Raw genomic sequence first — 13,966 nt, forward strand, 5'->3', positions numbered from 1 at the left:
TTGGGCGCAGGGAGGAATCTCCGCAGGGAGGCCCCAGGCAGCGCCGCTCAGAAACGTGGGTGCCCCATCCCTGGAGGTGCCCAAAGCCACGGATGGGCCCCGGGCAGCCTGAGCGGGTGGGGGCACTCAGCCCTTGGAGGTGGCGGGGGCAGGGGGGTCCCTTCCAACACAGCCACTCTGTGACCGCACGGCTCTCCCGGAGCGGTCTCGGGACCCCTGGCTCTGAGCAGAGGCCCCGCTCCCCGCCGGCCGTGGGCACGGTGCTGCAGCACAGCGGGGCCGTGCCGGGGCAGCGCTCAGCGCGGACCCCATCCCCAGCACGGCCGCTCCGCGTCCAGGGCGCGGGGTGGGGGGATCTGAGCACATTACTGCTCAGAGCTGCGCCCTTCCGCTGCCGTCGCCGCGCTGCCCCATCAGCAGTAACAGTCTGATTAATTCGCTTCCAGCAGGGAGCTGATGGGGCCAATGATGGAGCCGCTGCATCAGGCGCGCTGAAATTGATAGTTTTTCACAGTTACAAATGAGGAGCCTCCTCAGCTGCAAATGGCGCCCGCACAGTCGGACTCCGGTAATGATCATAAAGAGGCTCTCTTTAAACTGCGAAAGCCCCTGGGACCGCGCGGGGGGGCGGCAGCCGCGCTAATGAGAACTACAAGGGGCGAGCAGGCATGGAAATGGCTCCTCCACTCTTGATGTGCATTTAACTGCTTTTTTAGTGCGGCGGCAGAGCCAGGAACGAAGGAGTGATGAATGCAGCACAAAAGCATTTATTTTCCAATTCGGCAAAGTGGCTACGTTGGGAAATGTATGAATTATTTTAATTCACTCAACTGTCCTGAAACATCGCGGGGCGGGCGGGCGCGGGGGGGGCCGTGGTGTGCACACAGAGGACGGAATCGCCGCGTTGGGTTCCGCCGCCCCAAAACCTGGAGCGGGCAGGCAAGAAGGGCAGCCTCGACTGCCCCCAGCGCGGGCTGCCCCTCGCCTGGGCCCACCCCACAGAACCTCCCGCAGCCCCGCGGGGCCGCAGTGCCACTCACCGGGGTTGGGGCAGGCGCCGGGCAGCGCCATGGCCTCGCTCCACTGATCGGCGCTGGAGACAGAGTAGGAGCGCTGGTGCATGCCGTCGGGCTTGGAGCTGAAGCCCACCAGGTTGATGCCGCTGACGGAGCGCTCCGAGTGCAGGGAGGTGCTGCTGGCGGAATGTGGGGCGCCTGCAAGAGAGCCGCCAGGTCAGCGCGAGCCGAGGGCCGCCTGGGGCAGAGCTGTGCGCCCGATGCCGCTGCGTGCCGCTGCCCGGCACCAGGGCTGCTCCGGCCCTCTTCTCCTGGAGGTCAGCACCGTGCAGGTGCCCAGCACGGCACGCTCAGATGCTCGGCCGGGGGTCCCAGCACGCAGCCCCGCTTCAGCTCGGCTCTGCAGTCCTTCGCCTGGCCTGGTCCCCACCACGGCAACGAGCACCTGCACCAGCAGGCACCCACCCACCGCCCCGCTGCCCGTCCTCACGCAGCTCCACTGCCTGCGCACCCCCCAGCACAGAGCACGGCCACGGTGGGGGTGAATGGAAACCCCACGGAGGACATCATAGGGACACACAGGGGGAAGGCCTCTGCCCCCGCTGGGACCCCCCGAGCTGCAGCACGGGACCTTGCAACCCACAGAGGAAAGTTCTGCAAACAGAAACAGTCAAAGGAGACCACCCTGATCTGAAATGGGCCGAACGTTTCTGGATTACAGGAACAGCCACAACTCCCCAGCTAACCACACGGAGCTGCACCTGCTGCCGAGCACTGCCAGCAATGCGTCCGGGGGGGACTGACCACACCTGCCACTGCACACGCAACCCCACACCTCCCTGCTGCCCCATTGCGTGAGCTCAGCTGCTCTCTAGTGCCCCATGGCTGCACCTTCCCCACGTGCATTGCCAGGGGTTGTGCATGAAGTTACAGCTCTGTCCCCACCGTTCCCACAAAGCCCTGCAAAACGCGAGGCAAATGTCACCAGTGCTGGAGTGCTGCCTGTGGCTGCGGGGCACCGGGACCTCCGTTCCAGGAGCCCACATCTCCCTTACAGAGGGCAGAGGCTGTACCTGGCGGCCAGGGCACGAGCAGAATGGGGGCAGCGTGAGTGTCTCCCTCCCTTGCAGCTGTGGGGCCAGGTCCCAGCGGAGCCATGGGGCCAGGTACTGCAGACCCACAGCCCCAGTGCAGTGCCACTGCTCGCCCCCCTCAGCCCCACTGCCGTGCGCTCCCCCTCCCTGCCTTGTTCAGCGCCACAGAAACACGTGTAAAACCATGACACTGACTTTGCCTCTAATTAGCCCTTAATTTACAAGACACACTCGGAAGGGTAATTAGCTGGCGCTCCGCTCTTGACTGCCGCATCCATCTCCTCTCTCCTCCTCGTGGGAGGGAGCCTGCTGCCACCAGAGCAGGGACACCACGCTCCCCTGGGACTGGGAGGGGATGGGTCCTGGGAATGGCTGCTGAGAAGGGAGGGGATGGGATGGGGTGGGGTGGGGTGGGATGGGATGGGATGGGATGGGGTGGGGTGGGGTGGGATGGGGTGGGGTGGGGTGGGATGGGGTGGGGTGGGGTGGGGTGGGGTGGGATGGGATGGGATGGGGTGGGATGGGATTGGATTGGGTGATGTGGAGTGGGATGGGATTGGATTGGGTGATGTGGGGTGGGATGGGATGGGGTGATGTGGGGTGGGATAGATGGAGTGGGAGGGAAGGGGATGGGATCCCCCCATCTCCTGTGCCTGGGGAAGTCCTGCAGCAGAGGGGAGTGCCCTGCAGTGCCCACGTTTGCCCAACACACAGTGGGAGTGCTCCTTCCTGCAGGCACTGCCCCCAGGAGCAGTGCAGGCACACAGTGCACTCACCAACTCCTGTGTCCCTGCGGAGCAGTTGGAGCCCTGCACCCACTGCCTGCACTCCCCTCGTCCTAGGGATGTGCAGGTTGGTCCAGCAGGCCCAGGGGACCCCGAGCCCCCATCCTCTCAGACATGGCACCACCTGCATCTGCCTGATGGGATCCTTGTACATTAGGCAAAGTGAAAGGTAAACAGAAGGCCACGTGCAGTGCACTGCCTGCCTCTCTGAGCACGGTTCCCCCGCGGACCATCAGCACAGCTCTTCCCATCACTGTGCAGAATTCAAACAACAAAGAGTTTCATGTCCCTGCACTGCTGTGACCTCAGCAGCGGACACGGCTTTGTGCTGCCTTGTGAAGCAACAGATGGCGTGGCAATAAATGAAAGAAGACCTGAAAACTTAACATCCTCCGTGCAGAGTGCCCCTCCAGCAGCGCACGGAGCTCTGTGCCCAGTGGGGACTGCCCATCAAGGTGAGGACGCACAGGAACTGTGTGGGCATGGAGGAGCAGCCCAGGCTCTCAGGTTCTCCTCCCAGCAGAGCTGCCTGTGAGCGATGGTGGTGGAGGTCTCTCAGGGACATCACCCTGATGAAAACAAACCCCACGCTACAGCGCAGCACTGGGAGCTGTCTGCAAACCCCAACCCAGAGCCGCACCAGCCACCACCACCCAGCAGCGGGCATTAGGGCACTTGTTACCTTACTGTCACCAGAACAGCTCCTCCTGGAAGCAGCCAAAAGGTGCTGGCTGGCTTTGACAACCAGCAGCACTGCCCCGGTGAGCAAGAAGCGGTGTTGTGATGGTGTGAGCAGTACTGCAGTGATGGCAGTGGCCATCGTGGCTCCTCCTCTAATGTGCCCCCACTATGTATGTTTTAGATAATCACTTCCTCACGATTACGATACCGTCTGTGACACAGAAATCACAGTCACTCCTGGTAAGTTGTTCCAATGGTTAATTGCTCACACTGTTCAGATTTGCACCTCATTTCCAGTCTGAACCATCTCAGCTACTGCGGGATGGATCTTGTTGTATTTGTATCTGATAGAGCTCTCCATTATCAGATTTTCACTCCTATCTTGGTACTTACAAACAGTGTTGAAAAACTCTCAACCTTCTTTTCTGAGGAAGTGATGAACCGACAGAGCTCCCTGCACCTCCCCCTGCACAGAGCATGGTGCACGCAGGGGACGCCCGCTCCCACTCTCACAGCCCTGCGAGTCCCCCCACCCCAAATCACAGTCACCACTGACACCTCAGAAAGACTCCAACACATCTTCCGAAACCCCCAAACTAAATAATTCACAGCCGCTGATTCGAACACGCCTGCATCTCCTACCTGCTGTTTAATTTGCTTCTAATTACAGCTGGAATATGAAGAATTCATCATTCTGTGCTAAGATACATCATCTCTCCTCTTCCCAGACACCAAATAGAAGTGTTTACTGAACACGTGGTTCTTTTCTTTATTAACCGCTCTATTATTCCCATACAGTAATGAACCAATGCTGCGTTAGGATTCATTAGTTCCTAATAAACTTGAAAAAAAACTTTTTGCTGTCTGTAGCTGCGCCGGTCCCCTCCTGCAGCCCCTGTGGTAATGGTGACGTGGGCTCCTGCAGCCAGCAGTGCTGGGAAGAGCACTACAGATCCCACATCCATCAGCTGAACTCACACATTATGGGGTCTGTACAGATCCCACATCCATCAGCTGAACTCACACATTATGGGGTCTGTACAGGTCTACCTCCATCAGCTGAACTCACACATTATGGGGTCTGAACAGATCCCACATCCATCAGCTGAACTCACACATTATGGGGTCTGAACAGATCCCACATCCATCAGCTGAACTCACACATTATGGGGTCTGTACAGATCCCACATCCATCAGCTGAACTCACACATTATGGGTCTGAACAGATCCCACATCCATCAGCTGAACTCACACATTATGGGGTCTGTACAGATCCCACATCCATCAGCTGATGTCATGCATTATGGGGTCCATACAGGTCTACCTCCATCAGCTGAACTCACACATTATGGGGTCTGAACAGATCCCACATCCATCAGCTGAACTCACACATTATGGGTCTGAACAGATCCCACATCCATCAGCTGAACTCACACATTATGGGTCTGTACAGATCCCACATCCATCAGCTGAACTCACACATTATGGGTCTGAACAGATCCACCTCCATCAGCTGAACTCACACATTATGGGTCTGAACAGATCCCACATCCATCAGCTGAACTCACACATTATGGGGTCTGAACAGATCCACCTCCATCAGCTGAACTCACACACTGTGGGCTCCATACAGAAGGTGCAGAGCTGCAGTGTACACACAGTGACTGCTCATGGGGCCACAGAACAGAGCAGGGCCGCAGTGATGGCACTGCTGAGACCACAGCATCTCAGTACCACGAGAGAGGAGGAAAGAGGGGTTCCCCTGCAGGAGAAGGGCAGCAGACGAGCATTCCCAGCTGCTCAGAGCTGGCTGTGTTTGCACTTACACACACTGCTGCCAGCAGCATGCAGCCCGGTCCTCCTCTTGCTCTGTTGCTGTGCATCTGCCATGACCCAGACAGAGGGAGTGAACAGTTCACATCTCCTCTAACCCAGATTAATGCTTTTAAGTAGTGCAGCCTCTCTTTTAACTTTTTGCTAACCAGTAAGATGCTCCTTTTATCACTCCTAATTACGCTCCATACTTCTCCCTGTTTCTTTTTCCCCAAAGATCTGGCTCTAATTGCTTTCAGCTCGGTGAAATTGGCTCAGATATGTATTTTCGAGCACGTGTGTGGGTTTGAAGCTCTGTATCTCTGCTCTGAGCTCTCCTCTGCCCAGTACCAGCACCACGTCAGGTTACCTGCCCCTGAGCCACCACGGCAGGGAACACGGTGTCTGTGCAGTGCTGTGCCTCAGCACAGTGGGCTCAGGACGGCTGCGCGGGTCCTCCCGTGGGTATCGCTGTGATAACGTTACTCATTCTCCCCCACATTACAGCAGAAGACTTCAGGAACCATTGCTGAGACACAGCCAAAGTGGTGGAAAGGAGAAGCAGGGAGTGGGTGAGGAAGAAGTGCTGCTGCTTTTGAATCTGCCTTCTGCTCCACTAATGTGACCATGGGATGCACTCAGTCCCCACGGAAACCTGAAATCATAAGCTACAGAAAATGTGTGTATGAGCAGTGCTGCCTACAGTGCAAAAACAAAGGCACTGCACATCTGAGAAGCTCAAAAGAGATCAGCACGGCTGGGGCAGGGGCTGCCAACGACGGCATTACACTTGTGGTGCTGTGCATCACGGCCTGCCCTGACAGCCAGCAGCAGAGCTGCGCCTGGAACACTGCAGTGCACAAAGAGAGCACAGCCCCTGCACGACACACAGCACCAGCACAGCCCGCACTGAACCACGTGGGTGTGCAGCACAGGGAGCTCCTGTCCCCAGGGGGACGCGCTGCCCTGCCCCCCTCCTGCAGTGCTCTGTGGGGAACAGGAGGTGCACTGCAGAAGGGAAAGGTCCTCAGCCCCCTCCAGGGGACCCCAGCTGCCCAAGACCCAGCTTCCTTGGCAGCACCGGGCAAGTTATCCAGGCCCACGTTTTCACAGGTGGCCGCTAATGCCATCCCTTCATTTTTCCAGGTGCCCACGGCCAGATGCTCAGCACAGCAGCCTCCCCCACCCCACGCCCATCTGCCTCCCCCAGCACTGCCCAGCCCCACGCACAGCCACAACCAGCTCCTCCCTCCATCCCTCCCCAGAGCCGCCTTCCCTGCTCAGCCCTGCACTGCACTGCTCTGCCCCTTCAGTGTTCCCGCAAGCAGCAAGTGTACCAAGTCCCAGTAATTGTCTCTAATTAGGGTCAATGATTATCCTGTTGGGCGGGAGCAAATCAATCTCTGCTCTCCCCCTGGGGAGCAGGGGGTTGAGCAAAGCACGGCGCAGTGTGGGCAGTGTGGGTGCTGCAGGGGCAGCACGGAGCACAGCTCGGCGTGGATGCTGAGGGCTCTGCTGCTTTGCATGCTGAAACTGGAGAATGAAAAGGTAGGAGGGCTGTGGATGAGGCCAGGAACCGGCAGAGCAATGTCTGACGCACTGTCACACCGATGAAGCCTTTGGAGGCTGTTGGAGAGCTCAGCCCGACCCCAAGCAGCACAGCTCTGGATGTGTGTGCAAGGAGTGCCCCTCCATGAGATGAAGGGCAGCGACAACACCCTCGGGAACCCCTGCAGGTGCTGGGCCAGAGTGAGAGCAGCAGCCAGAGCCTGGAAAAGGCAGAAGCAAGGAGGTGCTGCCCTCCTCCCCATGATGTGCAGAACCCCGAGCACTGAGCAGGAGCTGGAACCTCACTTATCACAGCCAGAAATCGGCTTCTGTGGTCACCAGATGTAAGAGGACAGCTCCTGGAAGAAGGCAGCCCAGCAGCACGGAGCTGCTCTGCCTCAGTGCAGCCCTGCCTCACTCAGCCCTGCCTGCTGCAGCACGCTGCCATTGGGACAGCACAGTAACAGCTCCACATCTTCACACAGAGCCCGGGATAACTGCTGAGCAGCTCAGTGTGCCTTCCTTCTTTACAGCCACAGTGTGCCCTAGGGCACAGCACGGGTCAGGGCATTCCAGACAGACCCCACACACCTCCACTAATCGCACTTCACCGGGGGCAGAAAGCATCGCCTTCCTCCCACCGGGGCAGCCTTGGTCTGCTGAAACCACCTGCCTGCCCTGCAGGTCGCCCACTGCCCGATGCCAACGCCACGCTACGGCTCGAGGACACAGCAGTGCTGCCCATACCACTGACACCACGCTGCGGCACGCGGTGACAACAGCCCTGGACATGCCAGCACCCTGAGCTGGTGGCTCTGCTCAGCACTGCACGGCGCCCAGCACCACTTACACTGTGCACACTCATCTCCACTGCTTCGCATTCGGGACTCATCTCCGTGCTGAAGGCAGCGGGTAAACACGCACGAGGTGTCGCCATCTGAATGCTATAGTGCATATTTGTAATATAAATACGAATTTGCACTATTTTATACATGATTCATGATGAAAAGTATTAATTACAGACAAATTCAATCTCTGATCTGCGCTTCGCTCCCAGACTACAAACAACCCGAGGGATGGAGGTCCCGCACAGAGCAACGCCCCAAACCCCACACTCCTGCTCCCAGCACTGCTCTGCAGCCCCAGGGCCCCATCGCAGGAATGCCCAGCACCCCAGGGCTGCAATGACTCGATGCAGGGGGAGCACCAGAGCATTCCAGCAGATGCTGCCCGTGTCCACAGCAGAGAGACCACCTGAGGCACGAGGGGGAGCGGCACACCAGCTGGCACCACGCAGATCCACAGCCAGAGAGATTGGAATTGGGGGAGCACTCAGATTCCTTCTGCAAAACCCAAAACGGGCAGTGAGACAGGGGGTCAGGGGACTGCAGCTCAGCTGCAACAGAGAGAAGCAGCCACAGCTCTCCCTGCACAGCCACAGCTCTGCTGCACGCCTCCAGACCCCCCCACGCAGACAGCAGAGCCGTCAGAGGCCCACGGGGGCACAGAGCCCTTCCCACCACTCGGTGCCCCACATCCCTGCGGGCTCACAGCCTCTGCACTGCAGGGACGGTCCCCGTGCTCCGCAGACCTGCGCTGCGCGGTGCCCACGTGCAGTGTGCAGGGAGCAGGGAGCAGGGAGCAGGGGCAGCTCTGCCCTGGAGCTGAGCACTGAGGGTCCCCTGTGCCCCCATCCCTCCCTCTGTGATGCAGCCATGGTCCCAGCACCGCTCCGACCGCCGCCGCCCTCTGCTGCTCCGCTCCCTCAATGTCACTGTCCCCCACGGTGAGCAGCGGTGTGCCAGGGAAACAGGTTTTCCCTTTTCTTTGTTAATTCTTCCCTCATTACATTTGAAATTCCACAATCAGTGTGCACTGTAATTGTCGAATTTGATGCTAATGATTAATGAATTAAACATGGATCCATCAATTAGTCCTCGGAGAATAATTCTGCATAAAGCAGCGGATAATGTAATTACAGTAACAAAGATAATGAGATGTTAACATCGACGGAGCCCGACGTGACATGATCACAGCAGGCGCAGCACCCGGCCTGGGGGAGCCAACCCCTCGCGCTGCGCAGGCAGCGGCGGAGCATGGGGGGCAGCGCAGGGCTGGGGGGGCCCAGCGCAGGGCTGGGGGGCCCAGGGACTGTGACATGCCATGGGATCGTGTCACCCCGCAGCGAGTGAGGACACTGTGCCAACACGCACCATGGGCGGCATCTCCACCACCGCTGACTGCTCACAGTGCTTCCCCGGACTGCAGAGGCCATCACGGAGGAGGAGGAGGAGGTCGGGAGCTGTCTCAGTGTGCCCACTTCTCCCCTCATTGCTCAGCTGGGGCAGGGTGCCCGGTGTCCAGCTGCTCGCCCTCCTGCACCATGCAGTGGAGGAACAGGCTCACGGGCTCTGCACGTGCCCACATTAAGTGTGCAGGGACCTCAGTGTGCCCCCCAGGGCCTTTGTGCATCTCCCTGTGCTGGGAGTGGGGCCCTCACACCTCTGCAAAGCAACAACCCAGGGCTGCAGCTGTGCTCAGACCAGGCTCAAGGCGATGGACGTGATCCCTGTATTCTTCCTGTGCTACCATCTGTCCTTCCCCACTACACAGCTCCTTTCCATCTCATGTGAGTGAGAGCTGCCTTCATCCTTCAAGCCAGAAACACGCACGGCTGGGGCACCAGAGCAGAAGGGGTGAGCTGCTGAGCACAGGGAGCACAGCCGTGACCCCAGAGGAGGAGACACCCAAGCCTGAACTGCCACACTACGAGGGATGCACTGCCGGGCCCCAAACGTGCTGCCCGTTTACCCCCATTATGTGTTCCCAGGTGAGAATGCTCACCCTGCTGGTGCCCCCAGCCCAGGTGCTGCTGGCTTTGCGCGATGCAGGCAGCCCTGTGCATGCTGCCTGTCCCTGGCTCCAGGAGCGCTGCCGGGCTCTGTGTGTCCCAGCAGAGCTCTCAGCACTGCAGCACAGCACTGCTGCGCCTGACCAAGGGCACACTGCATCAGGCACGGACTGACAAGAGCCCATCCGAACCTTTACGGAGGACCAGCAGCCGTGTCTGCTCTCCATGACACCTCAGGGGTATCTGCAGTCCTCACCACCTGTGAAGAACTTCCACGAGTGGCTCAGGAAATCCTTTTAGGACACATCTGGGAACCGAGGTGGGGTTTTACTATCACCGTGTGATACTAAAACATCCGATTTCTCCCTCCATACCCATAGGACGTTGCCTCAGCATTCATTGAGCACCCTTCCATCCCCAGCAGCTGTGGCCCCACAGGGAGCTGACCACCAAGACCCACTGCAGACTCCTGGCCCCACTGCAGACACCCCCCTTGTATCCACACAGCAGCAGCACGCTGAAAGAATGGCACCTCTGAGACTCAAAACACTTCTTGGACCGTATGTCATATTAAGGATAACATTTTATGAATGCTAAGAACCACGCACTGCCTACATCTGCTCCCCGCTGACACCATGAGCACGCTGCTGGCCCTCATGCACATCAGTCCCAACACATTCCCATCTCAGCCTAGGACATGCAGGAAGGAAGCTCTCCCTCCTTCCCTGAGCATGTGTGGATCTCCTCCGAGCTTGCACTGCTCTGCAGCCCCTACAATACCCTGCAGCATCCCACAGCACCCAGCGCTGCCCTGCCCTGCCCCACCCTGCCCTGCCCCACACTGCCCCACACTGCCCTGCCCTGCCCCCAGCTGCACAGCTGCTTTGCTGCCCAGCTCTGTGTCCTGGTGCTGGCTCAGAGCACTCAACTCTGTGCAGATCTCAGCTACCACACTGCCCCTGGTCAGCCCTTACCAATACCATTTCATGGAGGAACTGAAGCCAGGAGGGCACTACATAGGAAATGAAGAGTAAACCAAGCAAAGCAGAGGTAGCTCTGCCAGCACAGCCTGGGGGGGATCCAGTTCTCAGCGAGCGATTTCCAACAGCTCTGACTGCATCCTGATGGACACCCAGGGCATAAGGAGCTGAACAAAACAGCAGCCACATGAAACCACTTTAACTGAGGACAGGATTTCGGCCAGGAGCCAACCTTTGCACCACATCTCACAGGAGTTACACCCCCAGAGATGGTTCAGCACTGACAGATGAATGGGAACCACTGATCCTTACGGGTCCCTTCCAGCTCGGGATGTTCTGGGACCCTATGGCTTCACACCTCCGCATCTCCACGAAACGTAAAGCTGAGCCAGACATGGGCAGCAGATCCCAGTACCAACAGTGTGACAACGACTGTGCCTCAGAAGCAGTGTTTGCACAGAGAACGTGCGGTCCGAGCTGAACACCGCTCTGCCCACGGTGCCATTGCCTGGAGATGGCCACGGGCACAGCACTGCAGTGGGTACAGCACTGCAGGGACACGGCGCTGTGGGCTGTGCTGCACAGGGGTGCAGAGCAACGGGGATCCCACATTCACTCATCTGATGCCAGCATGGCCCACAGCACCCGCCCAGCATCAGCCTGGCACACACACAGCAGAGCGCACGCGAACGGATCAAAGCATCTCTTGTAGGAAGATATGTGATCTCATGTTAAAGGCCTCACGCTGTGCTGAGCCCACCACCCTCCTGATGCACGACTTCAGCAATGAACCACGCTGTGTGCCGGGAGCAGCAGCTCCAACCACAGCCCTGCTCTGCTCTCCTCAGGCTGTGGGGCTCCGGGCAGCAGTGGTCAGGAATAAATGCACATCCCCACCACGTCCCAGCTGTGAGCCCGGCGGAGAATGTGGGGTACATGGCTGCAGAGTTCATTGCTGATGGGAGCTGCTCTGTGCAAGCGTGGCTTTGAGCAACCTGCAGTGGGTGCAGGAGGGTTCACAGCTCACAGCAGAGCCTGCCCTGGGTGCTGCTGACCACAGGAGCCAGCACTGATCCCCCAGGACCCTCCGAGCCCAACGTGTGGTGGCTGCTGCACAGTGACAGTAATCCCAAAGCAGCCCCCTCACATCCTCTGGCTGCAGGAAAAAATAAGAAAGAAAAGGAGCCACAAGAAATGGGAAGGAGCAGACAGAGCTTTCCATCATCAAGAGACATCACTGACAGAGGTTTCCATCACTTCATGTTGCAGCAGCTCCCTCCATACGCAGCAGCTCCTGCAGCTCATGCTGTACTTAGCGCCCAGCAGCAGCCACCTGGGGTCTGCCCACAGACACCGGCACGCACCAAACACATTCAGAGCAGTGAAAGCAAAGAGCAGCTCCCACTGCTGCTCAGCAGAGCCAGGCACTGCCCTGCACTGCAGGAAGGGCAGCACAGCCCAACCAGTCCAGCAGCGTCTCCAGAGATCCCCCCAGCCCAGCCCCACAAAGGCTGGAGGGCAGGCACGAGGTGAGAGCATGCTGCTGGCTCAGTCAGCCTGGGCTCAACCACTGGTCAGCCAGGACCCCCAGGTCCTCCTCTGCAGGGCTCCTTTCAGCAGCTCAGCCCCAACCTGTACTGATGCTGTGATTATTCCTCCCAGGTGTAGGACCTTGCACTGTTCTTGTTGAACTCCATAAGGTTCCTCTCCACACAGCTCTCAACCCATCCAGGTCCCACTGAATGGCAGCGCCGCCTTCTGGGGCAGCAGCCTCTCCTCCCAGCTTTGTGCTGACACCAAACTTCCCCCTTCCCTTCATCCAGGTTGCTCATGAAGACACTGAACAAGACTGGACCCAGCACCTGGGGAACACCGCTGGCTACGGACCTGCAGCCAGACTGCCCTGCTGAGCCCAGCCCCGCAGCTCTGCCACCACCCCCCCTGCAGCTCACACCTCCTACACTTACCTACGAGGACGTCACGGCAGGCAGTGCCAAAGCAGTGCTGAGGGTACGACACGGCCACTTACCCGTGCTGGCGGCCAGCTGCGTGCTGCTCCGCTCCTTGGCCAGCCCGTTGGCCTTGGGGCTGGCGCCGGGCGCTGCCGTGGCCCTGGGCAGCCGCTTGCCGGGCACCTTCACCGTGGTTCTCAGCAGGTCGATCTCCTTCCCATGCACATTCTGCATGTAGTCCTAGGGCAGAGATGGTGCAGATCAGCCACGACCCAGCCCGCTGCTCTCAGCCCCTTTCTCATTCACTCCATCCAACCAACGCCTGGATGTCCCCTGCATGTGGCTGACAGCAGCGCTGGCGGTGACGGGTGCCCATCCCATCCCATGCGCTGCACAACGGCACCGAGCCGAGCTCAGGGGCAGACAGCCCCCGGCCCACAGCCACCCCAGTGCTGATCCACAGCCTGCAGGCAGCCTGGGAAGGGGATGGAGGGCCTGGACGCTGCTCCAACCCCTGGGCTGGGACCTAGGAGTGCCGGGTCCTGCTCCCAGCGCCTGCACAGCGAGAGCAGGTCGAGTCGGTGCAGTGAGGAGCTCCCTGTACTGCCCCTTCAGGGGGTGGGGGCAGATGGGGCAGAGGGGCATGCATGCAGCAGGCAGGTCCCAACTCCTGCATCCTCTGTGCTTTTAATCACAGTGCCCAGGTGCAGCAGATGACAGTGCAACACAAGGCAGTGTGGGTAACGTGACGTGGGAACTCCAACTCAGGTCCCCATTGGTGTGAGTCAAACTCAGAGTGACACAGCTCAGCACAGCACCCTTCTGCATTGCCCCTCAGTGGCTCTGAGTCACTCCACACTCAGCGCTTCCCCCACTGCCCCACACTTCCCCAGACTGTGTGCAGACTGTGAGCACTGCTCTGCCCCCCAGCAGCACCCACCTTCAGGCAGAGCACGGCTGCAGTGCTGTGCTGGGAGCTGTGCCCGCCCCACCGCAGCCATCCTGCTCCGCAGCGCTGCACCCGGCCGTGCTTCCCTGGGCCACAAAGGAAAGCCCCGACCCTGCGGTCCCCGCAGACCCCAGGGAGTGTCAGCTCCATCCCGACTCCGGGACGCCCAGGCCTGGGGGGCAGCCCCAGTGCTCTGCTCCATGATGGGCAGACGAGAGGCAGCAGCCGTGCGGGATGAGCTGCGGAGCTCTGGGCTCGCTCCAGTTCACAAGGAGGTCACGAGGGGTTGGCTCCGAGC

At 59.4% G+C, this 13,966-nt stretch overlaps 1 protein-coding gene across 3 annotated transcripts in view; it reads right to left on the minus strand.

The window, feature by feature from the left end:
* Positions 1-13,966, minus strand: part of AGAP3 (ArfGAP with GTPase domain, ankyrin repeat and PH domain 3) — an 81,009-nt gene that overhangs the window by 14,026 nt on the left and 53,017 nt on the right. For 2 of the 3 annotated variants that reach the window (XM_065751661.1, XM_065751660.1), the window contains exons 11-12: positions 12,797-12,959; positions 1,041-1,214 (exon numbers count right to left, since the gene is read on the minus strand). In XM_065751661.1, the coding sequence (XP_065607733.1) occupies positions 1,041-1,214; positions 12,797-12,959 (337 nt within the window). The remainder of the gene's footprint in view (positions 1-1,040; positions 1,215-12,796; positions 12,960-13,966) is intronic. The other variant, XM_065751662.1, reaches the window with a different exon arrangement.

Source organism: Cyrtonyx montezumae, unplaced genomic scaffold (assembly GCF_038088225.1).
Source record: "Cyrtonyx montezumae isolate F1298 unplaced genomic scaffold, pur_monq_1.0 scaffold_79, whole genome shotgun sequence".
Lineage (NCBI taxonomy): Eukaryota > Metazoa > Chordata > Aves > Galliformes > Odontophoridae > Cyrtonyx > Cyrtonyx montezumae.